The sequence below is a fragment of the Mytilus edulis genome, chromosome 9 (assembly GCF_963676685.1).
Source record: "Mytilus edulis chromosome 9, xbMytEdul2.2, whole genome shotgun sequence".
In the NCBI taxonomy this organism is placed as follows: domain Eukaryota; kingdom Metazoa; phylum Mollusca; class Bivalvia; order Mytilida; family Mytilidae; genus Mytilus; species Mytilus edulis.
The window spans coordinates 79,851,832-79,876,959 of NC_092352.1; the positions used below are offsets into that span (position 1 = coordinate 79,851,832).

Below are 25,128 nucleotides of genomic sequence, written 5' to 3' on the forward strand. Positions count from 1 at the left end.
GATCATTGTCTGACTGTCAAACTTATTTGCGTTACATCAATCCATCCTAAGGTATAATAATTATAATCGAAGGTACCAGAATTATAATTTAATACGCCAGATGCGCGTTTCGTCTACATAAGACTCATCAGTGATGCTCAGATCAAAACAGTTAAAAAGCCAAACGAGTACAAAGTTGAAGAGCCATGAATTATAATGCTGTGTCATATTGTTAACCAAAAATTATTAACATTTTCTCCTTCAGAGGTTCAGGTGATAATACAGGTAATAATGCTCACATTTTGTCTAATTTAATGTAACCTTGTAATATAATGTAATGTTGAGCATGTTGAGGTACCAAAAATATTTTTTATACAATATTTGGGTAAAAAGGATTATTTTAAATGAAACCAACTCATTGTCGGGTGGTTGTCGCTTTGACATATTCACCATTTCCTTTCTCAATTTTATCATTGTAAGATTGAAAGAAGAATTATTACCAAAAGTAATAACTTCAAACAAAAAATTAATAAGCTTGTAATCGTGCAAAGCATAACAGAATCTGAGCTTCTAAGTACTCCTTACTTGAAAGGGTTGACAAGGAAAATCATCTTGGAATAAATAAACACATGATTATCTTCTTTATGAAGAAGCGGGTGTCAAGCTATTTTTCTACATTTTCATATATATTAAATAAATGACAGTTTTGACTGTAAAATGACATGAACGATGAATTTTAAAATGATTGAATTCGTAACCACTGTGGATTCATTATTATTCGTTGGATATACATGTTCTATGATTTCGTGGGTACCAGCAACGACTGCAATTGTTCAACAAATATCAAACTCTCTATAAGGTTGAATGCAGACTTTGACGAAACCATGAAATTAAATGTCAACGGAAATAACAGTTTTCATCAATCCACAAAAATAGGTACCCTAAAAAATAAATGAATCTACAGCTTATATATTAACTAGATCACATCCGTGAAATCGCGGGCATACACAGTTGTAAACTGTTGTAGAATGAATTCTTGTAAAAGATATTATGTCTGGAGAATTTCATAACAGGTATCAAAAGCCCTCTCACTTTTTTTCCGTTATAAGTTTCCTTTCTGTTAAATTCAATTATTTTCGTGTTTCTGGCCTGGGACCACAATTATTCTTCCCCTCTGCTTGAATGAATGTTTTTGGGTAAAATTCATATAAAATTAAAAATTTGCATCGCTTCAAACATGAAATAAATGTAACTACTTATAGACCATTATTATTCTAATAAAATATGCTTCTAGGACAATCCATCATTGCTTTCTCTTTTGAGAGTCCTATTAACATGCCAATGGTAGGATTTGAATCTTATATAAATACCGAAGGCTAATTCGAGAGGTCACGGGTCCTGATCCCGAAATCCTTGGCATAAAAACTTGAAATTCCGAGGTGCCAAATTTAAAGAAATTCATATTCCGACATCCATTAAATTCGAAAAAAATATTCCCGGATCCCGTAAGGATCAATCCCAAAATCCCGAGCTTTAAAACACCCGATCCCGAGGTCCAGAAAAATTCCTGCCTCCCTCAAATCTCTACTCTATTTTCATTTTGGCCAAATCACTACTTTCACTTTCAACAATAAGTATTTATGCTCCATTTATGGGCGTTATGTTTTCTAGTCTGTGCGTCATTCCGTCTGTCCGGCTTCAGATGAAGTTGAAGTTCCAATCAAGTCGAAGCATATTAATATGTTCCCTATGATATAATCTTTCTAATTTTAATGGCAAAGTAGAGATTTTACCCCAATTCACGGTCCACTGAATATAGAAAATGATAGTGCCGATGTGGCATCCGTGTGCTATGGACACATTCTTTTTTCTACATGTTTTATTTATTTAAATATATATATATTCAACTGGTATGAACCCTTAAATATTCATTTCACTAAAAATTATAGTAGTAAAATCGTAGTTTACAAGAAGAAAAACGCGAAATTGCCCTCTTTCAGGAGGTATAATAGTTGTGGTTCTTGCAATCTAAAAACCATGATATGGAGAACGATCTGATTGACTTAAGTTATGTATTTTTTATTGTTGTTATCCATCATACGATTGGTTGTACTTGTGCATGTTAAAACCCGGAAGTCCTATCTATTACTAAGAGTCAGTCTGATGACGGAAACAATATCAGGAAACCTATCCGGACACCCTTTTTGTCATTTTTTTCCCAAAATAACTCAATCTGAATAATCATAAGAATGGATGAAAATGCGACTATGCATGTTACCTATATGACACAGAGGCATGATGATAATTTATTGTGGAAGGAAGAGAAGCGACACACAAAATGAGGTCTTCTCGTTTAAAAGTATAGATTACACAGAGTAACATTCAAACGGTTTTCGTAACCTTACAAATTTTCAGTCCATTCTTATTTATTGATTGTTTTGTTTCAACTAATATCATTGGCCCAGTAGCACCCCTTTTTTGCAAATAAATATAGCAGTTTTACTAAATTGATAAAATGTAAACTATTAGCTATTTATTGAAAAGTATAATACTTCTGTTACATAAATATGGACAGTTTTTGACAATATAATACACATGTATCGGGTACTAGCATCATAAAGTCATGCTAAATTACTGAAATCTTCGAAAGTTTAGCATTTTTGTTAATTTTTAGACGGTTTTTAGTCTGAAATGGAAATGGCCGCATTTGTGTTCATTCTTAATACTTAAATGTAAGTTGTATTTGATGATAATACATAACATATATGAAGGTTCAGAATGAACACGGATGAACACTTTCATTTATAACAAAAAACATCTGGAATCGACATATTATGGCTAATTTCATAGATTTTTCATACGTTAGCTTAAATTTGAGCGTCTTTAAATACTAAATCAGTTCAAATCTTTCAGATAACCTAATTGAATCAACTAAACTAAAATTTAAAAGTGTCCAAAATCTTTCCTCCGATGAACCTGAATTTTAAGGCCAAAATCGGCCCTTACCGGACCTACTCCTTTTCTTTTCAAAAAGGCAATTATCAAAGAGATGTCTTATCCAACACGCAAATCATCATTCTTGTAATCCCTTCATTTTGTATTCAATTTCATTAAATAAATGATATACAGTTATTTGTCCAAATGCCTTACAAATGTATAACTTCATCGATAATACTCTAATTTGTTTGACAGATTTGTGATTTGTTAGCAAGCGCTGCCGGGCGAAAAAGACAGCATGAATTTCAAAGGACAAAGAAAAACACCGTCGCATGTGCTCATTGCTGCTCAACTAATACAACAAATGGCATTCCATGTAATGGCTTCTTGTGTAATCAGAGTAGGTATTTGATTTCTGTGTTTTCCCTGTTTATGATTAAAAGTATGACAAATAGGCAAAAGCTACCAAATAGACATGCAAACTGAAAACGCCAAGCCAAATTTCAAAACACAAACAACATAATACATATTACATAATACGACAGAGGAAACTAAAGTCTGAGTAACATGAACCCCATCAAAAAACCGGGAATAATCGCCGGTGCTCCCGGAAGGCAAAGAGATCCTGTTCATTATGTCGTGCCCATCGTCGTGTTGCTCAAGTCAGTACATTTTTTAAAAATTATTTGCAGTGTATTGGAAAATGTTGAATACCACTTGATGCTTACAATTTATTATTGACTACTACGAAACGGCAGTGATCTGGAAGGTTTTTTTCACTATGGGCCCAGTGCCCCTCAAAAATAAATTCAATGGGCCATTTTAAAAAATTATGTTGTCAAATAAGTGGGCCATTTTACTTGACTTCTGTAAAAAAACATTATCAGTATATTTTTGGCAAAGAGGTGTTGATACTTACCTTTATGATTTTAAATTAAAATCATGGATATTGTTCCTGTGATGTCATAATTTCAATTTCAATGAATATACAATAACTTCTTCCTACCCCAACAATATTTAAGTCAACCTTTATTTACAATGTTTAAACTGGTACTGTTGCCTTGTTCATGTTCATTTTTTTTGTACAATAAATTTGGGTCTTCGTCGATACCATACTTATTTTAGACGTTCCGTATCAGAGGACATTTCAGGGATTTCCTCTGCACTTCTTGTTTTATTATAACTTCATCACGGTGACAAGAATAACAGTATAGAGTACCATTAATTCAAAGAACATAACAACAAATCGCTGAAGTCATGTTTACAAAATGTGAAAACGAGCCAAAGACCAAAAAAATGACAAGGACAGTTAGGCGTCTTTTATGGAGACAAAAACTATATTCCTAAAAAGTCTTGGGGTTCTTCAATCGAAATAATAGCAAGCTAAACTAAATGAGATTATTATTAGAGTTAAATCTCGTCTGTACTAGCCAAATTTCACAAATTTAAAGTTGTTTATAAACAAATATATCATGAATGATGGTTAATTACGTTTTTCGGGTTATCAGTTAGACCGCAAGGTTCTATTATTACAATAGGAAAACACCGAGACGTTAAATCGTATGGTTCTATTATGATAGGGAAACACCCGAGACGTCCCAAAAATATGTAGGTGCTCCTATTTTTGAAGGAACATAACACAGTTGTGTACACACACATGGCGGCACGGAACAAGATCGGAAATTCATTTGACGATATCTAAACCTTTCGAAACGAAGTGAAAAATATCGTGCGCCACATGGGCGCTTACATTTGTCACTATATGCGCCATTTCTTGTCAATGTGCGCTATAGGCGCAGGGCGCACGTCCTTCCCGATCACTGGCCGAAACGTATACAAAAAGAAAAGGACACACACTTGTCTATGTCTATCTTGTATTTTTACCTTATAATATATATTTACATTTTTTTTAAATTATTTGTTTCTAGAACCAGCAACAGTTGATACTTGTTTATCGTGTGACAGCGTTTCTTCCCCAAAGTTATGTCAAGTAAGCCAACAGTGTTCATCAAACGAGGTAGGTAACCTTGCAAACTTATTGTTCGTAATATTCTGACAAGATGCAAGTAAATTGGAAATAAAATTCAAAGTATAAATGAAGTTTTTTTCCCCGGGAAAATAAATTTGACGAGAGGAAAATCTTATTTCTGTGGATGATAAGTCCTAGAGCTAGTTAATAATTAAAAAATATAGAACTCAAAACATGAGTTGTGCATACGCTTCCTATGTAATGTAGTGAGTTGTGATGTATATTTCCACAAGTATTGTCCCATGTACCTATTAAGTCTGAGTATGGGTTGTTCACCCATGTATGTCAATAGACCCGGAACTATTACCAATTGTCATATTAGATATAGGCAGATGTGGTGTGAGTGTTAATGAGACAACTCTCCATCAAAATCACAATTTTAAAAAAAGTAAACCATTATAGGTCAATGTACGGCCTTCAACACGCAGCCTCGGCTCCCACCGAACAATAAGCTATAAATGGCCCTAAAACTACAAACGGGAAAACCAAAGGTTTTTAGGTTCATCTAGCTATAAAACCAGGTTAATTACAATTTTTGGGGAAATTTCTATATCAAAGTCAGACATAAGCCAACTATTTTTTTTATTTGTGTTGTTCATGCATTACGTGTTTTTATTGACTTTTCCTTTCTTTTATTTACATTGGAGTTCGGTATTTTTAATCAACCTTTTTTTTAATTGAGTAATCAACCTTTTTGCTTCTGCTTTCAATCTATTTTAGTGGTTAGATTACTTAAAAGAAATTAGGAAAATAAGGATGCCGATCGCAGGTTCTAAATATTTAATGCATTTCATTTAGATCAGATAACCACTGATGTTCTAGCAGTTAGGTCATTGCATAATTCGCCCAGAACCAAGTATCATAGTAGTACATTTATCTTTACCAGCTTTTGTTTTTCTCTTCATTTGTTGAAGGCATTGTGATTTGATAGTTGTTAGACATATGCCTAGTATCACTACCTTCATTTTGTATTGGGGTTTTCATTAAATATTGAAAATGTAACGTCCTCAAGCGTTACAGTAAAGAAATTAATTGTATAAATTGATAATAAGTGTCATAAAATTAGAAACCTTACGTCGACTTCCGAAATAGACATTTTACTGTAGAATTTACAAACGATTTATTAATGGTTGGCGAGAGAGAAGACATCTGCATTATTCAGTTATTGTATATACGATTTTGTTTTGGGTTTGATTTAAGATAATCACAAATAACTATCATAATATGTATGGTGTGTTCAACTGCATGTCAGTACAACATTGCATAGCTTTTTTTCCTATAAAAATATGAGAGTACGATGATTGCTGCTAACACGACATATAAGGTATCGCAGTGGCTAATTCTATCCTCATGTGATGGGGTTTAGCGGTTTTAAAATTAAATATCACACAAAGTTCGTATATTTTGAATTAGAAATAATTACAACAATAAATTTAAAGCTATCACGTTTACCCGTAGGCTAGTGCATGAAAGATCTGACAAATATCTGATGCATTTATAACAGTTTTTTTGGAATCATATGATAAGTTTCAGTTTTACTAATGGTTTCATCTACGACCTTGTCATATATATCATCAATACTTCTCGAGCTTTAATATATCATTACTCTTGAAATAGTGATATATTCCATCGGTACGACACACCACACATTATACAGAGAGTTATTCCGAAACAAACCATATTATTAACATTTATATGGTTAGTCTAAAAAAAAATTCAAACCCTATAACATCTTGTTTAATGGTTCGTAGTTATGAATGAAACTGTTCTCGTCTAATTTCGAACTGTCAATTGCTCAATCGTTATTTGTGTGCGTATTAATTGGATTTATTGTATCTCTTTCGGTGGTGGTATTTTTTTTCTACTTTTTCTACTTTATTCTGAAAGCAATACAGCTTATAGGATACATATACACAACTTTACACCAATATAAGAATTTTACAAGAGATATATAATATATATAAATATAGAGGTGTGCATGAAAGAAAATATAAAACATAATACATAATACAAAATACGAGCAGAGAATGATATACAGTGGAGTCCCCGGTGTCCGCGCGGCCCCTGTTATCGCGCATTAGCTGATTTCGTCATATCAACACAGTAACACATACTAAATCGTTCTTGTTATTGTTTTATCCTTCCGAAGGGATAAAAAAGAATAAAATTGATAAGTTCAAGAATTAATTAATAATTGAAATCCCGTGATTTACCATATTTGGCCAATTTCCATTAAAAAAATTACATCATCAGATAAAATTAGTTTTATTTACGTCAAATTAATATTTGATTGAAATAATTTTTGCTCTGCATCCTTGGAAGTGTGTTTGGTACAAACTGAGCTATATTTCGTAATATAAAATCTTTCCTTTATTCCAAATAAGCTATTTTTGGAAGGCATGCGCGAAATTACCGGACATTGGAGGAACTCTCAGAACAGGGGCTTCCCTAATTTTGGACACACATTACACAAAATCCAGAGGATGAAACCATACAAACAGAAGATTTTATGAAATAAAAGTATATATATGAATGTGTTCACACAAAATTATCCAATTATTGGTTTTATCAGTTGAATGAAGTGAAGTCATAAGTCTTAGGTGCGCGGATACACTGGACTGCACCGTAATACTTAAATCAAGTGAGAACAAATATACTATTTACTGCAATTTAAGTAATAAAGTGTTTCTGCTGATTTTAAAAATATACATAAGTTATTCAATTTCTTAATATTTCTGACAGATAACAACTGGATAAGTTTGTATGTAGAAGGATTTCTCAAATAATACTTTTTTATATACTTTTCTCGAATTTGACTACAGATGGGTGCGGTCCTAACCTTAACAAAAGTTAACTTAAAGCAGACTTGCTGACTGCTTTCTAAGTTAACTTGACAATTTTTAAGCAGTCAAGCAAGTTGTTGGTGGACCAGATCTACGGTCTGCTTTTTTAGTACTGCTGCAGACCTATCGACAGGTCTGCTCCAGACCAGACCTGTGGCCAAGTCTACTTTTAACCAGTCCTGAGGACAGGTCTGCCCCAGACCAGACCTGTGGACAGGTCTGCTTTTGACCAGTTCTGAGGACAGGTCTGCCTCAGACCAGACCTGTGGACAGGTCTACTCCTGACCAGACCTGAGGACAGGTCTGCTTCTGACCGTCAGACCTGTGGACAAATCTACTTTTGAACAGACCAGAGGACAGGTCTGCTTATGACAGATTATCGTTATAAGAGTTTTCATATCAGACTTGAGCTTTAATTAAAATATGTAAACAACATTCGCATTGTTTTTCCACAGATGTCAAATTTAATTATTTACTCGCTAGACTCTACTAGATATTATACAAAATTCTCTTTTTTTTTTATATTTGATATACATGTATTCTTATATACATAAAACAATGGCTATACAATCACATGGAGCTATGCATAAAGGAAATGAGAGTGTTTTTTCTTTATAAGAAGGCGGATAGAAAGGTTATCCAACGCATCGGAGCAATATTCTTATATCTCGGGATATCAAAAACATTGTCGACGTTGCTTCGTTCCCCGTTTTTTACCTGTCCCTTCCTCAATTTTACGTTACATGCATGGATATTTCATTGTTATTCAACTTGTTTGCACTGGATTTACTATTCTATATTTCGCAGAATATTCTAGCATAAATTGTACAGTGTCCGTAAGCATACGGTGTGGTAAAACTATCAACAATTTCGTCAAATTCGATCGTCAGATTTGTCGAGAGATTTGTCTTTGCCGATTAATTGATATATTATGGGACGTCCCAAAATAATACGCAATGCGCACTTGAATGAAATAGTTGCCACTTGACGTTTAACTACAAACAAAATAAATCAACCGACAAAATAGATTAACAGTTTACTATTCCCAGAAGAGAACCTCATATACTTTTTTTTATGAAATAGTACAAATGAATCCAGACATGTCAGTATTGGTACTTTGATGATGCAACCTAATAGTTTTGTTTTACACACCATCATGAACTACTATATCTAGTGACTGTTCAATATTAGGAATATAGAGATTAAATGCTGAATCTCACAATTTATGCAGTAAAATTTTTGCATTAATTGTTTTCCAGTATTATTGATTACATGTACATTTAAGGTCCTACTAAAATGTGCACAGGAGAAAACATTAAGGCGCTCGGTACAATACTATGCGGGTATATAGATTTACAGATAAAAGTGCACATATGGTCAGTTTTGGTCAAATAATTTTGTTGTACAATGTTGTACATACTACAAGTCAGCATGAGGTATCAAAACTACACAAATTTTGTTACGTTTCAATATTTTGAATAAAAGGAGGATATGCTGGCACTCTTAATTTATGCGAACATTAATGTTTTTTTTTTATTGTAATGCAATATTGCTGTCCATTGTATTATACATTGAATCCTCACATTAAAAAAAAAATGGCTGATTTACTATGCCGGTATATAGATTTACAAATTAAAGTGGACATATGTACAGTTTTGGTCAACGCGGTCAAGTTATTTTGTTGTACAAGTCAGCATGAGGTATCAAAAACACTGAAATATTTGTTACGTATCAATATTTTGAATAAAAGGAGGACATGCTGGCATCCTAAATTTATGCGAACAAAAATTTGTTGTTATTGTATTGCAATATTTCTGTACATTGTATTATACATTGAATCCTGACATAAAAAAATGGCTGATTTACTATGCCGGTATAAACATTTACAAATTAAAGTGGACATATGGTCAGTTTTGGTCGATGCGGTCTAATAATTTTGTTGTACAAGTCAGCATGAGGTATCAAAACTACTCAAATTTTGTTACGTTTTAATATTTTGAATAAAAGTAGGACATGCTGGCACCCTAAATTTATGCGAACAATAATTTGTTTTTATTGTATTGCAATATTGCTGTCCATTGTATTAAACTTGAATCCTGACATAAAAAATATGGCTGGTTTACTATGCGGGTATATATATATTTACAAATTAAAGTGCACATATGGTCAGTTTTTGTCGACGCGGTCAAATAATTTTGTTATACAAGTCAGCATTAGGTATTAAAACTACTGAACTTTTGTTACATATCAATATTTTGAATAAAAGGAGGACATGCTGGAACCCTAAATTTATGCGAACAATATTTTTTTTTATTGTATTGCAATATTGCTGTCCATTGTATTATACATTGAATCCTGACATTATTTTTTACATTCAAGTATAAAATGGTATTCATCTTCAATAGAGCTAGAATTCTTCTCATGTTTTCATAATGAACTTTGTTTATTATTAATGTTAATTGTATTTTATTTGCGCTTCTAAATTGTCTATAGGTTTGTGTGCAAAGAGTGTTCGTTCGTGGTGGTGCAGTACGATATCAACTTGGATGTGAGCGGAAATTAGTAAGTTCATGTCGAAATTAATAACAAATATATATCTAAGCAGACGTTTTGTCCGATTCATTTTTATTTTTCGTAAATAAATCAATGAGAAAGATACAATGCACGTCTTTGAGTAATACATTTCAACATTGGCAAAACATTCCTATAAATCTTTTCCTTTCAGTGTCTAATATAATTCATAGTGTGGTCTTAAAGCGATACAACTGCCAAAATAAAAATAAAATAAATGTTGATACAATACGTAAATAGTAGATCATTATGGTCAATAAAACTCCGATATAACAATCTGTGTTCCAAATGTGTTCCAATATATAATAAAATTGAGAAAATAAATGGGGAATATGTCAAAGAGATAAAAACCCAAACAAACAGCAGATAACAGCCAAAAAACTACTTATAAATACATGTATATTTTCAAATTAAAATCAATCAGAAAAAAATCATGACGTGCTTCCTTGTTAAATGAATTAAAATAATCGTATGATGCTAGTGAGTGCATTCCATTGGTATGCATTTGTAATATATTATTTTTGTAAATTAAATTCAAACGTAAGTAGTTCTGTTACATGACGGTAAAAATTGGAAAAAAGGGCTCAACTTGATAGAAATTTTAAAATACATAAGTGAAAAGTTTATATAAGGAAAGCATTTCGGTGTTGTGTCTCTGTTGTGTCGTAGTTCTCTTATATTTGATACGTTTCCCTCAGTTTTAGTTTGTAGCCCGGATTTGTTTTTTCTCTATCAAATTATGACTTTGGAAAAGCGATAAACTACTGTTGCCTTTATTTATACATATATTACAGATGTGCGACCACCTGTTAAAGGATTATAGTTATACACACGGCCTAGGTCAAGGAAGACGAGCCAATGGAGATACAGATATTTGTTCAGCATGTTGTAATACTAACCAATGTAACGCAGAAGATTGTAGACATCTTATCAGAAGTATTATTTTTATGTTGATATTGTCTTGTTTTGACATGTAATTTAAAATAGGAATATTGAGATAAAAATCAATTTCAACAAAAATTATTATTTTCGGTATAAATATGATAGTTACATTTTGTAAGTGATACGTCACGTTTCTTATTTTATAAATTCAACTCAAGTGAAATAAAAGTTATCAAAGGTATCAGGCTTATAATGTGATACGCCAGACGCGCGTTTCGTCTACATAAGACTCACCAGTGGTCAAAATAGTAACAAAGCCTAACAAGTTTAAAATTGAACATGTTGAAAAGCATACACAATTTGGTATTTAACATTAGTAAAATTTAAGAATCAATAGGAGCCATAAGCAAGCTATTGCATTATATCAATTTCGTTTTCTATAAAGAACATTTTAGTTTGCGATATTTAGCAACATTTGTTACTACACAGATTTCAAGTACCATCTTACTATGATTGAAAAGACTAGACGTCGTTTTTTTTTGGTTAGATTTGTCTCTCCAAAAATATATAAGAAGATGTGGTATGAGTGCCAATGAGACAACTCTCCATCCAAGTCACAATACGTAAAAGTGAACCATCACAGGTCAAAGTACGGTCTTCTCTTTACTATATTTACTATAAACAGTAAGTCAGGTCACCATATCTGGGAATCTGCGCTGCTCGGACTATAGGCATCATACACAAATCTTTTTTCCATTGTGGGGTCAGATATTTTGTATTATTGCGTCAAAACCATAACGGACTCAGATCGTCGTCCGGTATCTCCACATCCAATCGATCCGCGACATCAAATTTAAAGTCTCGTTTTCAAATCAGTGTCCAATATTTGTTTTACTACCCTTCTATGGATCCGTAGGGGGTAAGTAGCAAACCGTTTAATTTTAAATTAGACAGCAGCCAAATATAAAGATGAGGGAAAAACATCTTGGAGCATTATACAGTCTCAATAGACAGAATAAAGAAGTAATGACAATTGCTAAAGAAAAGTTTTATTATTTGGACCCTACAATTTCTGTTTAACGACTTTTTGAGTTTTCGATTCAACCAACCATTTATATAAGGAAAATGCCTTTATCATATCAGGTATATGACAGTTTTTTTCTTTAAATAAAATTGTGACGTCATTACTGCAAGTTCTTAAAAAAGACGCCAAAAAGAGAAGCCAATTACTGAAGGTCGATTTGAGGGTCATTTTATTGGCTGTCGATTTGATAGAGGGTTAGTAAAATCTATAGGGGATGAGGCAGGAGGCCGTATCTCCTTTGGATTTTATTCATCCTCTATGGTCCGTAGGGGGTCAGTAGTTAACCCTATAACGAATTGAGCGAACGCTGGACCCTTTCTGTTGCGTTTTGTAGAAAAAAAAAACAATAAAACACATCAACATTCATAGATGACGTCCCCATTAACAGTAGATGTGACTTCGTGAACCCCCTATGAAATTTATTAACCCCCGGATCTATAGGGGGTCACCACGTGACGGCGTTAAACCAATCACAACGTGCTAATTTACCCTGCGGTACAATAAGTTTCATTATGACGTCAGATTTGGACGTCAGTTGGAGGATCGGACGTCGATTATAGACCAATCTTATAAATAATTAATACCACCAAATCATAATACGTCACATCCGGCTGCATATGAAAATAGGTCGAAAAAAAAATTTCCTTGAACTTGACGGTTGTAGTTAATTAATCCTGCATTCCATTGCAAAAGCACATTTCTATGTCATAAACATATATCAAAGCACCATTTCAATTTATTTGGGGTGTCTATAGTATATTCAAAAACTTGAGGTTGAATGGTTACTAAAGCTTGTACACAGGTAAAAAAGAGGTGAACATTTGATTGGTTAACTTCCAGTGATGGTTATTTTTTTTTATATGCAAGGAAATGTTATGAGAATGTTTTTCTATAGTAATGGCCAGGATAAAACTCATGTCAAGAATTTCTTTATTTGAAACAAAGATAAATTTTGCACGTCAATCTTTTAAAAAGTGCAAAGGAGTAGGTCCGGTAAGGGCCGATTTTGGCCTCAAATTTCAGGCTCAACTGAAGAAAGATTTTTGACACTTTTCAAACACTTAAGGGTCTATTTCAGTTGATTCAATTAGTTTATGTGGAAGATTTTAACTGATTAAGTCATTAAAAATGCCCCGATGCAAGCTGAAATATGAAAAATCTATCAAATATGCCAAAAAATGTTACCTTTTCAGATGGTTTTTGTCAAAAATGAAAGTGGCCGCATCCGTGTTCATCCTCAACCTTTATGTATGTTATGTATTATTATCAAATACAACTTACATTTCAATATTAAGAATGAACACAAATGCGGCCACTTTCATTAAAGACGGAAACCGTCTAACATTTAAATTAAATGCTACAATTTTGTAGATTTCAGTAATTTAGCATCTATTATTGATGCTAGTACCCGATATATGTGCATTGTATTGTCAAAAACAGCCCATATTTATGTAGTGGAAGCATTCAACTTTCCAATAAATAACTAAAAATTTATATTTAACAATTTTGTAAAACTGCTTTATTTTGGTGCCAAAAAGGGGTCTTATTGGACCTACTCCTTTAACAAAGACTAATAAAGGGGAAATCAATGGTGGTATTACACCTATATATCATAAATAGTTATTAAAACAAAATCTACTTCAGCTATTGAAGTATATGTTATTTCCAGTATTAATAAAAATATGCTCATGATTTATACTTCTTTTTTTCAGAATTAAACATAAATGATACATGAATTATTATGACAACTCGAATTGACTTAATTTATTTATTTAATATTATTGTCAGTTCAGTAGCTTATTCTGAAATACTTCATAACATATACTTACTTATTAAGTAAGAGCAGCAGTAGTATACCGGTATTTTAAGGTCATAAATCGATTGAGAGAAAACAATAGCGGGTTACAAGCTAAAACCGAGGGCAACACATCAACTATAAGAGGAAAACAAACTAGGATCGACAGAAACACTGAAGTGCAACAAAGTTATCATTTACAAATTACGATATTTAAAAAATAACGGTTTGAACTGATTTAGGCAAAGATAACCATATATGAATTTTGCTACACATTGTATGTAATGTTTTGCTACGCATTGTTTGTAATTTTTTGCTTCGTTGCAGTGTATTTACGTATGCTTTCTCATTTCAGAGCAGAAATGTAATTCTCCTTCCGTCTGTGGACCATAGATATCGTGGGCTGAAAACAAGAGTTGTAACTTTAGCTTGAAATAAATCATACCCAAGAGTTAATCTTATTTGGTTTACTATACATGTTATAATGGTTACGCTGAAGTGTGATGGGTTGACACTGTACTGTTACGATGAAGTACGGTGGTAATATTGTTTTGCAGTCGTGTTGATAAGGTACGCCTTATTGTGTTGTTGGAAACACTGCAGTGTGATAGGTTACAAAAAAATACATTTGATGATTTTGATGTGCACATATGCATGTCAATGTAGAAGTTAGTTTATTTGTTAGAAATAAACTAAGAAGATGTTGTACGAAAAAATACTCCACAATAGACCAAATACACAGAAATTAACAACTATAGGTGAGCAAAGAATCAGAATTCAAAGTTGTTGAGTAAATAAGCGAGGATAAGAAGGACGATCTTTAATCAAGTATGGAACAAAAAACACCATAATATGACATATACTTGTGTATTTCAAGTGTTACAAACACCGTTTAAAAAAAAGGAAATAAAAGATATCGATGGAACTATAAAATTGACAAAATACAAACCAATATTTTTTTTTGTCTGTTTTTATTGAGTCCCCTTGTTTTAAAGCTTTAGATTCTTTGGATGTTTGTTAAAACTATTTTATCAAACGAGTGACCTTATAAGCCTAATGTCTAAAAAAAAAAAAAAAAAAAAAAATGTACAGGTTCTGAATATCAAAAACGGAGAAGGATTTTTGTTGTATTGTGACAAGGTTTACTCTTGAAGTGGCGTTATAAGAATACAAAGAATTGATACTTAAGAGATGTGTTGTAAGTTTGAAAAAAATTAAATTGTAGCAGAAGCGTACAACTTTAGGCTTCCACGTTTAAAATCAGAAACACACCCATCATTAATATCAATAAAAAATCTATGAACAGAAGAAAATCGTTCATGGTTTAAGAAAGACATAAAAAAATAAAGATCATCAGCAATTCTATTTGTTCAGAAGAACCCGTCTGACTGTTTGGTTCTGTCGTAAGAACCATGTGCTTTTAACTTGTTTCAACTTGAAAGAATAAACGGAAATGGTTTTCTAAAAATATAGAGCACGAATAATACAGCGGTCTTGTGTACAAGTTGTAATGTTGTACAAAATATAATTTGTACAGATTTTTTGTACAAGTTATCAGTGTTTTATGAACAGCTTAATACAAATGGATAGTACAAGGACACAGTCTTTTGTTTCGCAATTTTCTGTCATATTTCCACAACTACATGATACAGTCTAATACTAAGCATTAAAATAAAAAACATTATAAGAAAACAAAAAGACTTTTTATGGATATGATTTTGGTATAAGGAGAAACATAGCATTGGATTTTTCTGGTAATCTCATTTCCAGTTTGAGGACATAGAGAATAGCACTAAATGTTTGGTTTAAGTATGTAAATCTGAATGTAAGACATTAATCTGATACATTTTCTTAGATAAACTTTTATCACCTGGTGCAAAAAGGTTTGTGTAAAAAAACTTATAACTTGTACCAACTTACATCTTGTATTGAACATATATAAGTTTTAATGAAGTTATAAGGTAAACATACAATACATCATGATGCCTTACATCCTTATGGACTGGATTTAAGACATTACGCAGTTGGAAAGGTCAAACTCGTATCATTGCATAGACAGGATGTGCAACACACCTTGATCACAATGATAGTTGCGTTCTCCGTAACTTTCCGAAGAGAACGTTGATTATGAAAGATTATTTTCATTCAATCTACATATATTGAGTTATTTACAATTTCAGACCTGAACAGGATCGTAAAGTATTATCGTAAAAGCATGTCAATGATGTCCTTAAGTAGTCATTATCTCTTAGACTAGAGTAGAGAGATTGACATCATTTTTACAACTTTGACCTCTTTTGAAAGAGATATGGACAATAATCCCGGCCTGTATTTGATTAATTTCATGGCTCAAAATCAGAAGTTGTGGAATACAACATCTTATTTTTAATATAAACGTTTTATATCCATCAAAACACAATGCAATTTGGCGCTACATATTTACAATAAGCACTGCAAAGTTTACCTGTTGGTATCTTTGTCTTTTTGTTTGAATAATTTTTTGTTGTTGGAAAGAATGACATAAGAATATAATTTTACTGAACATCCGATAGCATTTAAGTGCTTTTCTAAAAATATTCCTATCATATATACATTTGTGTATGCTTGTATACTCGAAATTTTCCAAAAAGTCCAAATGTCATTAGGTGACTTGTTTTTTTATTCAGATAGTACGCATCCGAAAATAAATTTAAATGACAAGCGTTTTTACCGATGTGCGTGTGTTTTTAGTAAATCGTACATGTTGTAGTAGTGCTTCCAAGCTATGTACTCTCAAACGAAGTTTCCTTTAGAACAATACATGTATGTTATCATTTAATTTCTTTTTATGAAGTCTTTAATATATGCAAAATCTGTAAAATTAACGGGGTAATAAAGTATGAATGGTCATTATGGACTCATTATGTATTTTGTATACAAACTGTTGTTTACTAAGACCATCTTAGTATTCTTTCTTGAACCTTTAAAAGTTTATTTTGAAAGTGCACATGCACCAGTCATGTTGATTTAAGATTTTCTTTTATCAATTTCACATGTAACAGTGTGTTATTCGACATGTAATACAGGTTCATTCGGTACCTTCTACGCGTTTGTTATTATCTATGAGTGAACTGAATAAACTTTTCTGTATTCCATTAAATTATCAAGTGATCTTATCTTAAATGTTCTAAAATCCTACATGTAAAATTACACTTCGTACAACAATAGCAGGTAAGGACAGTCTTGCTCTCATAGACATGAAACACCTCGACTTAAAGTAGCATACAGCAACTAATTAAAAAAATGTACGATTAAAATCACTAAAAATACGTTCAGTAAAACTTATGATTAATTTTAATCGTGAGATGAAACATCTCCTGTTTTTGTTATTTTAAAGCGCGTCGTAAATGTACGTATTAAATTAATAACGAGTTGTTTTTTTCCTTCATTTTTAAGTTGTTTTTGGTATTGTTTTATTGTTAAAATATTCAAAATGTCGTCAGTCATTACGAAAGTGTATAATTGATGTGTTTGTTTACGTTTTAGAGAAAATGCGGACAGTAAACGGCGGTAAGAAATTAGAGATGTAAAGACAACATTATTTGTTATTTATAAAAGATCTGAAAGTTTATCATATGAAGTATATCCCTTGTCAAGAAATCCTGTAGTTTCGGATGGCAAAAAACACCCCTTTAAATGTGACAAATTCAAGGAAAACATTTTAAAAAGATAACACAACATCTTTTCAAATAGTCCGATACTATGAAAAAATCTAAACCATCCATAAAACTATTCCAGAATCGCGTCTCTTGCGAATATATTTATGTTTTTATTTTATACTAGTACGTTTATATTTTATGATCGTCATATGTATCAAAGTCCACTTTTGTGTTCATAACAGAAAAAAAGATACTGCAACTTAATTATATGATCGAAACATATGGTGTTATTTGGTTTTTTATTTTGTAACCCGGATTTGTTTTCAATCGGTTAATGAATTTCGAACAGCGGTATACAACTGTTGCCTTTATTTAGATGTAGACATACATACACCAGTTATCTGCTTTTTGGTCCGGCTGTTGTCTTTTTGACATTTTATCTATTTCCATTCTCAAAGAGGGACAAAAGATACCAAAGGGATAGTCAAACTCATAAATCGAAAATAAACCGACAACGCCAAATCTGAAATTGAAAGAGACAAAACAGACAAACAATAGTACACACAACATAGAAAACTAAAGAACAGCCAACACGAACCCTTTTAAAAAATAGGAGTGATCTTAGGTGCTGCGGAAGGGTAAGCAAAATCCTGCTCCACATGTGGCACCCGTCGTGTTGCTTATGTTATAACAAATCCGGTAAATAGTCTAGTTCGGTAGGTCACATTCATGAAGGAGAAGGGGATTGTAGTTACGACGTAAGGAACGATATCTTTTGTGAAACGGTTATTCCATAACGGTCAACCAGCTCGTGATGGCGTCCGTACAATTTACGAAGGGGTGATTTCAACTTCACCAATTAGAACTCTTGGTTTGATAGCTTGCTTGTGAGCAGCAACCCTCTATCAAGAAAATCATGATAGGAAATGCAGGCACGCGAATATCGTATCAATTGGGAGATAAATACATTTGTACCCCGTATGCAGGTGCTGCTGGAATGTTGCTACTTAGAAATAGAAAGTTCACAATTGGAAAGCTGAAATCATCCCTTTTGTCGTAAAGTTTTGTTTTCAACCGACCCTAATTGTCAATTTCTAGATGTAAGTCGAGATATGAGGCCGACTTAACTGTATTTGTTGTATCCTTTATCTTTAGTTCGATGGGATAGATGCGTTCCAAATTTGGAAATATTCAGTGAAAGAACGTCATCAATATAGCGGAAAGTAGAGTTAAAGGATATTGCTAACTTCTTATCTTTCTTCCTAAGAAGTTTCTGTATGAAGTTAGCCTCATAATAATAAAGAAAAAAGTCGGCAAGAAGAGGGGCGCAATTGGTTCCCATTGGAATGCCAACAGTTTGTTGAAAAACACGTCATCCGAACGTAACAAATATAATGTCAATCAAGAAATCAAGCATCTTGATTATGTCAGTTTTTTTTTTGTTTGAAACAGAGTGGTCCTTTAAAAGTAGGATTTATCCCTCCCTAAGACAAGATAAAGATACTTGTATCTACGTTTTACATTTCAATGCAATATCAAAGAAATGTTTGAAATCAGTTGCATGTGAATTTGTTGAAAGAAATGTTATAGAAGGGTTATCAATATTTACATCGTCTGCTAATAATGAATTTGAAGATATTAGCATAAATGATGCAAGTCTTTGAAGTTACACACATTTGTATTTCAATTGAGAGTATTGTTGTTTACACTTCTTTCTATTTTAATTAACACGAGGTATGGGAGTTAACGTCCCATGTCAAACGGACCAAGAACAGTCAATCTAATTTCTTTTGACAAGCGTTTAGTTACTGTTGAGTGAGATTTAACATACGTACACAACTTTTACTTCTGCATCGAAAAACTAAAAAGATATGGTTTTCCCGTTTGAATGGTTTTACACTAGTAATTTTGGGGCCCTTTATAGCTTGTTGTTCGGTGTGAGCCAAGGCTCCGTGTTGAAGGCCGTACTTTAACCTATAATGGTTTACTTTTTAAATTGTTATTTGTATGGAGAGTCGTCTCATTGGCACTCACACCACATCTTCCTACATCTATGGACTTGTTGCTGTTATAGAACAACAACAAAAATTGTCGCATATACACATGTTTCCCCATTGATTTCAAATCATTTCTGAAACATGATTTTGTTGTCAACATTAGTGTCGAACATTTCATGTATACGTGTTAATACAGTATTACATTGTCTGTATCATACAACGAAATGTTAACAGATCAACACGACTAGAAAGATAATATTATAAATATACAATTTAATCTTATTCATACAAGTTTACAATTTATTGGATCAAAAACTAGAGACAATTCGGAAAATCATAGCTTATAGATATAACCAGAATGTTTAATTAATATTGTTCTTACCGATTGATGAATGGATTTATGTTTAATGTCCAATCGCGAATAGTACATGCATGTGTACCTTCTACTAGACCAACAAACTAAGCCGGATTATAAAAGTTATAATTCAAAAGTTCACTTACCTTATGAAAACATGCTGCGAGTACTCTTAGACCTGTAGTTATTGTCTTTTTGTTGTTGGGATATACAAGTACCCGACCACGTCCACTCTGTGTAGTATTTCTATTTGTTTCCATCTGATGAGTTAAGCCTTGTTCAACAGATTTTTATAGTTCGTTCTTATGTTATAATGTTACACCATTGTCCTTGGTTAGGGGTGGGTTGTGATCCCGCTAACATTTTTAACCCCGCCACATTCTGTATGTACCTGTCCCAGTCAGAAGCCTGTAATGCAGTGGTTTTCGTTTGTTGATGTGTTATATATTTGTTTTTCGTTCATTTTTTGTACATAAATTAAGCCGTTAGTTTTCTCGTTTGAACTGTTTTACATTTGTAATTTCCGGCCATTTTATACCTGACTATGCGGTATGGGCTTTGTTCAATGTTGTAGGCCGTACTGTGACCTATACATGAACATTTCTGTGTCTTTTGGTCTCTTGTGGAGAGTTGTCTCATTGGCAATTATACCACATCTTCTTTTTTATGCGTCACCAAACCCTGACCAATTTTCTGATTGCAAACCAAACAGACTATGCTCTTTCTCTAAAATACAGAATTCATGACTTTTTAATGACTCGGGTAGAACATATGACTTCTGTAATTCGGAGCGAGCACGCTAACACAGAGGCGGTTTTTCTATCAATTTTTATTCAAACAAGACTAAAAATACTTGTTACATTGTTGATTTGTATCAAGATCGTGTTTGTTAACATAGCTTTGTCTGTTCTAATACATCCTTGACTTTCCAATTTTCGGCTTTGGTCGTTTTTAATTGAGGTTGAATCAAGAAAAAACGATGATGACGTATTGAAATTTATATTTTTTTTCGTATATAGATATTATATCTAGAAGATGTGGTATGAGTGCCAATAAGACAACACTTCATCCAAGACACAACGTGTAAAAGTAGATCATTAAAGGTCAATGTACGGTCTTTAACACGGAGCCTGGGCTCACACCTAACAGTATCATCGCATTGTTAAGCTATCAACTTATTGAAATATGTGTAGAAAAACGTTAATGAATACAGCATAACACATTTCATCCGATTGCAGGTACTACCTTGGTATTTATATTACTGTTTGTGAGCTTTTATTCTTTTTCTCATGGTAAGTGTTATATTCTTATTCTGATGAATTTATTAAAACAGTAGTTAACGCTTGTTTCGGTTCCAGCAGATTTTTATAATAGAACTGATAAGGAGACGACTTTATATTCTATTTTCATGCGAGTCTTCTTGGGAAGGGTTACGTGCAAGGTTTTCATTTCTCGGTGTGTTTAATACTAAGCTAACTTACTAATTTACTGTCAGTAATTTAAACACGTAGTTCCTGTATTTTGTTATGCAAAATACGTATTTTCATATTGATAGGTAATGTTTTTCTTAATGTTTTGTTTTGTTTTCTTAAGTTCTTGCTTATACATGTATGCATGCCGTAAATGCCCTTTCCAGTTCTCCACAGGAAATGAAATTGTCGTCCACTACTATTACACTAATAAATGAGAATTTTAGGGGATAAAGGTTTATAAATCATCAAACAAGCATACACATGTATAAATGCAAAATGGGTTACCTAAAAGACAACCATGGGTCTAAATATTTTTCCTAACGATAGACAAGGGTACTTGTAAACAATGATTGAAAAAAAGATATATTCAGAGTGTTTAACACTATATCCTATTGATTGTAGTACAAAATTTCAAAAAAGGATGTAGAATGTAGAATGAACGTTTATAATTCATTTGTTCTTTCAGCTCTAAACTGCATAAAATGTACCAATGCAGAATCCATTTCGGAGTGTCGATCTGAACGCGAGGCTGTGTGTACACCACCATACGAGGTAAATATTAATTGAGCTGAGTCGGATAGAATTCTACCGCATGCACTTGTACGTCTACTTTTCCATTTATAAGACATTAATTCATTTTTTTCAAACATTTAAATACGAAATAAAAGATGACTCTTCGTCTGTGTTGCAGGGTTGTTATAGCAAAATTCATTTTAGATAACAAAAAAAAAAACCGAACATAAACCATTGTTGAAGGCGACCTAGAGTTGTTAATTGGCAATCATACCACATCTTCTATTTTACAGAACAAGATATTTTATTCATTATCTGTGTTTGCATAGTTGCCATATTAACAGATCTCAATACCACATATTAATCTACATTTGCTACATTAGTATAAGAAAAGAAGATGTGGTATGATTGCCAATGAGACAAATCTCCACAAGAGACCAAATGACACAGAGGATAAACAGCTATAGAAAATATTTAAGTTAATAAAAATATAAATTATTTCCTCCTGCAGCAATGTTATACAGAAGTGGTAATAACAAGTCTCCTGACTAGACGCTATAATGCAGGATGTCGTTCAAATCGGGTGGGTATTATTATAGTATAAAATTATAGTTTTGTTTGGTCGAGTGAAATATTTGTCGAATTTTACTCGGAAGTGGAAAACACAGTTCTTCAGAAAAGGCGTCATAAAGCTTGGTGTTCTTGTAGTCAGATGTGTATAGTTCTTCATAAAAGGCTCAATAAAGCTTGAAATCGTTCTAGTCGGATGTGTATAGTAACGAAATATCGTTTAATTTCGTCAGTCAAGAATTGAATATTTTTTTTTATGTTTAAACTCTTTTTCGTTTTATACCTTTATCGAGTTCGATTTGAAGACAACAGTATATGGTTGCTTTTAATACGTCGGTTGATTGGCAGGAATTATTCTATATGGTAAACATCTATTTTATGTTTGATTGGGATATAACCATTCTTCTCGCCTTTCCAATAACTAATAATTTATTTTATAATTATCAATAATTATTGTGATTAAAAGAGGAATAACCGACTACATTTGTACGCATGTGTCTGATGTGAACTGGGGAGAGGATATTAGCCGTTGACTGGTCTTTGGTCTGTATACAGGTGTCTGATGAGAACTGGGGAGTCGGTATGAGCCGTTGACTGGTCTTTGGTCTGTATGCCACTTACAAACACTAGAACAAAACCAACAACAGATATTAATACATGTATAGCGAACTATTTAAAATGTTCTTTAAACTTATGAAGACTGGAACATATGATGTAGGAACATTCCAGGATTCGGTTGCTAGCGTTTTTCTTGTTTTCTTGTCTAGACATGTTGCTAGCATTTTTCTTTGTACAGGCAAGAAAAAAAGAAAAACACTAGCAACCAAATCCTGGAATGTTCCTTCATCAAATAATGTATCGACAGATATGCACGTTTATATAGAAGGTATTAATCGATGAATTTATTGACAGATGCGTGCCTTACTAATGAAAATATTAATTAAAGAGTTTGTTCACAGATATGTACCCTTATAGAAAAGATAATGGGGAAAAGGAACTCCTTGGACCGACGTGATGCTTCTATAAGTTGTTCGTCATGCTGTTCCCAAAACAATGGAGGAGGTATACCCTGCAATGCAGATCTTTGTGGATTAAGTATGTATCAAGAAGAATTATTTGTTATCTAAAAGAAATTTGTTTACCAAAGAGGTTATGTTTTAACTTTTTAACTCTTTAACTCTGTAACTAAATTTGGAATTAATTTCGAAAATACATGTATCTCTATCGTGCAACAGGAGCGGATTCAGGCGTTGGAGTGGCGGGCGTACGCTCCCCTTAAAATTTGCAAAACATGGTTTGTCATCGGCTTAAAAAAAGTATTTTTCGATAATTTTACCTCACAGCATTTTCGAATCGCTCCGATCGGCTAAAAGTTATGTTGGTGCCCCTTACCTTTAAACTAAAAAATCATAGATCCGCTCCTGTGCAAAGCTATGATTCCTTTTTTGGCTTTAGCTATACTGTTTGTACTTTTTGGATCAAAAGCACTCCACCTTTTTAATAAACTCTTAGATTTTCAAATAGTATGGCTTCAAGCATTACCGAAGAGACATGTATTGTCGAAATGCGCATCTGATGCACACACAAAAAAAGTAAATGTTATCAGCGGTGCGTGCTCTACTAATGCTTCCTGTCAGATTGTTGATGTTAAATCGGATGTTTCATGCAGATAGATTATCACGCTTCCAGAAGGTAAACAAACCGTTGCAATAACTAATTGAGAAATCGTAGGTGGCCTGTAACAATGTCAAAGTTTCCCCTCTATCCGAAAACAATTACAATTTAAAATTATGTCAAGCAACATTTGACATAAACATTTACCATTCGATTTACTGCTGAATTGGTTGAACATATTTTGACAAACAAGTTAACTGTTGGGTCATCAAACCCAGAAAACTAGAAATTGAACAAACGAAACACATCAAAATCGGTTGTAATCCAAACATTCAAGATAATGCTGCTCATGGTACATGTAAGACAGAAAAAACGAGTATGTAAACTTTGTTAGAGTACATTGCAAGATTAGAACATAAAACCGTCAATAAAAATACACATTTCATATAACGATAAGTCCATTACTCTAGGACTATTAATGGACTTGTGATGTAACTGTAAAATAAACTTACTCAAAAGATACAGATATAATAGCTAAAAAAAATACTTATTCATCATAATTTGGTACAGTTGCATTGCTTGAAATTTAATATGGTGTTGAACAGTTAAAGGTATAAATGCCAGACTAGTTTCATTACTATTTTTATTTTTTATTTTATAGGTTCAACGGAAAACTGATCAAATACCAATAATTTTGCAATGAACAACTATTCAAGTTTTAAGAATTACAGATTTAAATTTAATATATGTATCGCTTGCTTGTTGTGCTGTTGAGTGGCGGTCGTGTTAATTATATATAACTCAAGTTTTCTTTTTTTCCTGTATTCAAATTAAAAATGTAACGTGCAA

At 32.7% G+C, this 25,128-nt stretch overlaps 2 protein-coding genes across 3 annotated transcripts in view; both read left to right on the forward strand.

Moving 5' to 3' along the window:
• LOC139489146 (uncharacterized) overlaps positions 1–14,576 on the forward strand; it is a 55,432-nt gene extending 40,856 nt beyond the window's left edge. Inside the window, exons 6-10 of the mRNA XM_071275305.1 lie at positions 3,172–3,316; positions 4,845–4,933; positions 10,282–10,350; positions 11,154–11,295; positions 14,476–14,576. Of these exons, the coding sequence (XP_071131406.1) occupies positions 3,172–3,316; positions 4,845–4,933; positions 10,282–10,350; positions 11,154–11,295; positions 14,476–14,513 (483 nt within the window). The 3' untranslated portion in view covers positions 14,514–14,576. The remainder of the gene's footprint in view (positions 1–3,171; positions 3,317–4,844; positions 4,934–10,281; positions 10,351–11,153; positions 11,296–14,475) is intronic.
• A 2,672-nt stretch (positions 14,577–17,248) lies between these two features.
• On the forward strand, positions 17,249–25,128 carry LOC139489147 (uncharacterized). Of its 2 annotated transcripts, none has more exons than XM_071275306.1 (7): positions 17,249–17,330; positions 17,646–17,669; positions 21,349–21,402; positions 22,049–22,134; positions 22,607–22,678; positions 23,625–23,760; positions 24,941–25,128. In XM_071275306.1, exons 2-7 carry the CDS (start codon positions 17,651–17,653, stop codon positions 24,955–24,957), a joined length of 384 nt encoding a protein of 127 aa, XP_071131407.1. In that variant the 5' UTR covers positions 17,249–17,330; positions 17,646–17,650; the 3' UTR covers positions 24,958–25,128. The 2 variants fall into 2 exon arrangements, with proteins under 2 accessions (XP_071131407.1, XP_071131408.1); XM_071275307.1 differs by lacking the exon at positions 17,249–17,330 and adding an exon at positions 17,385–17,404.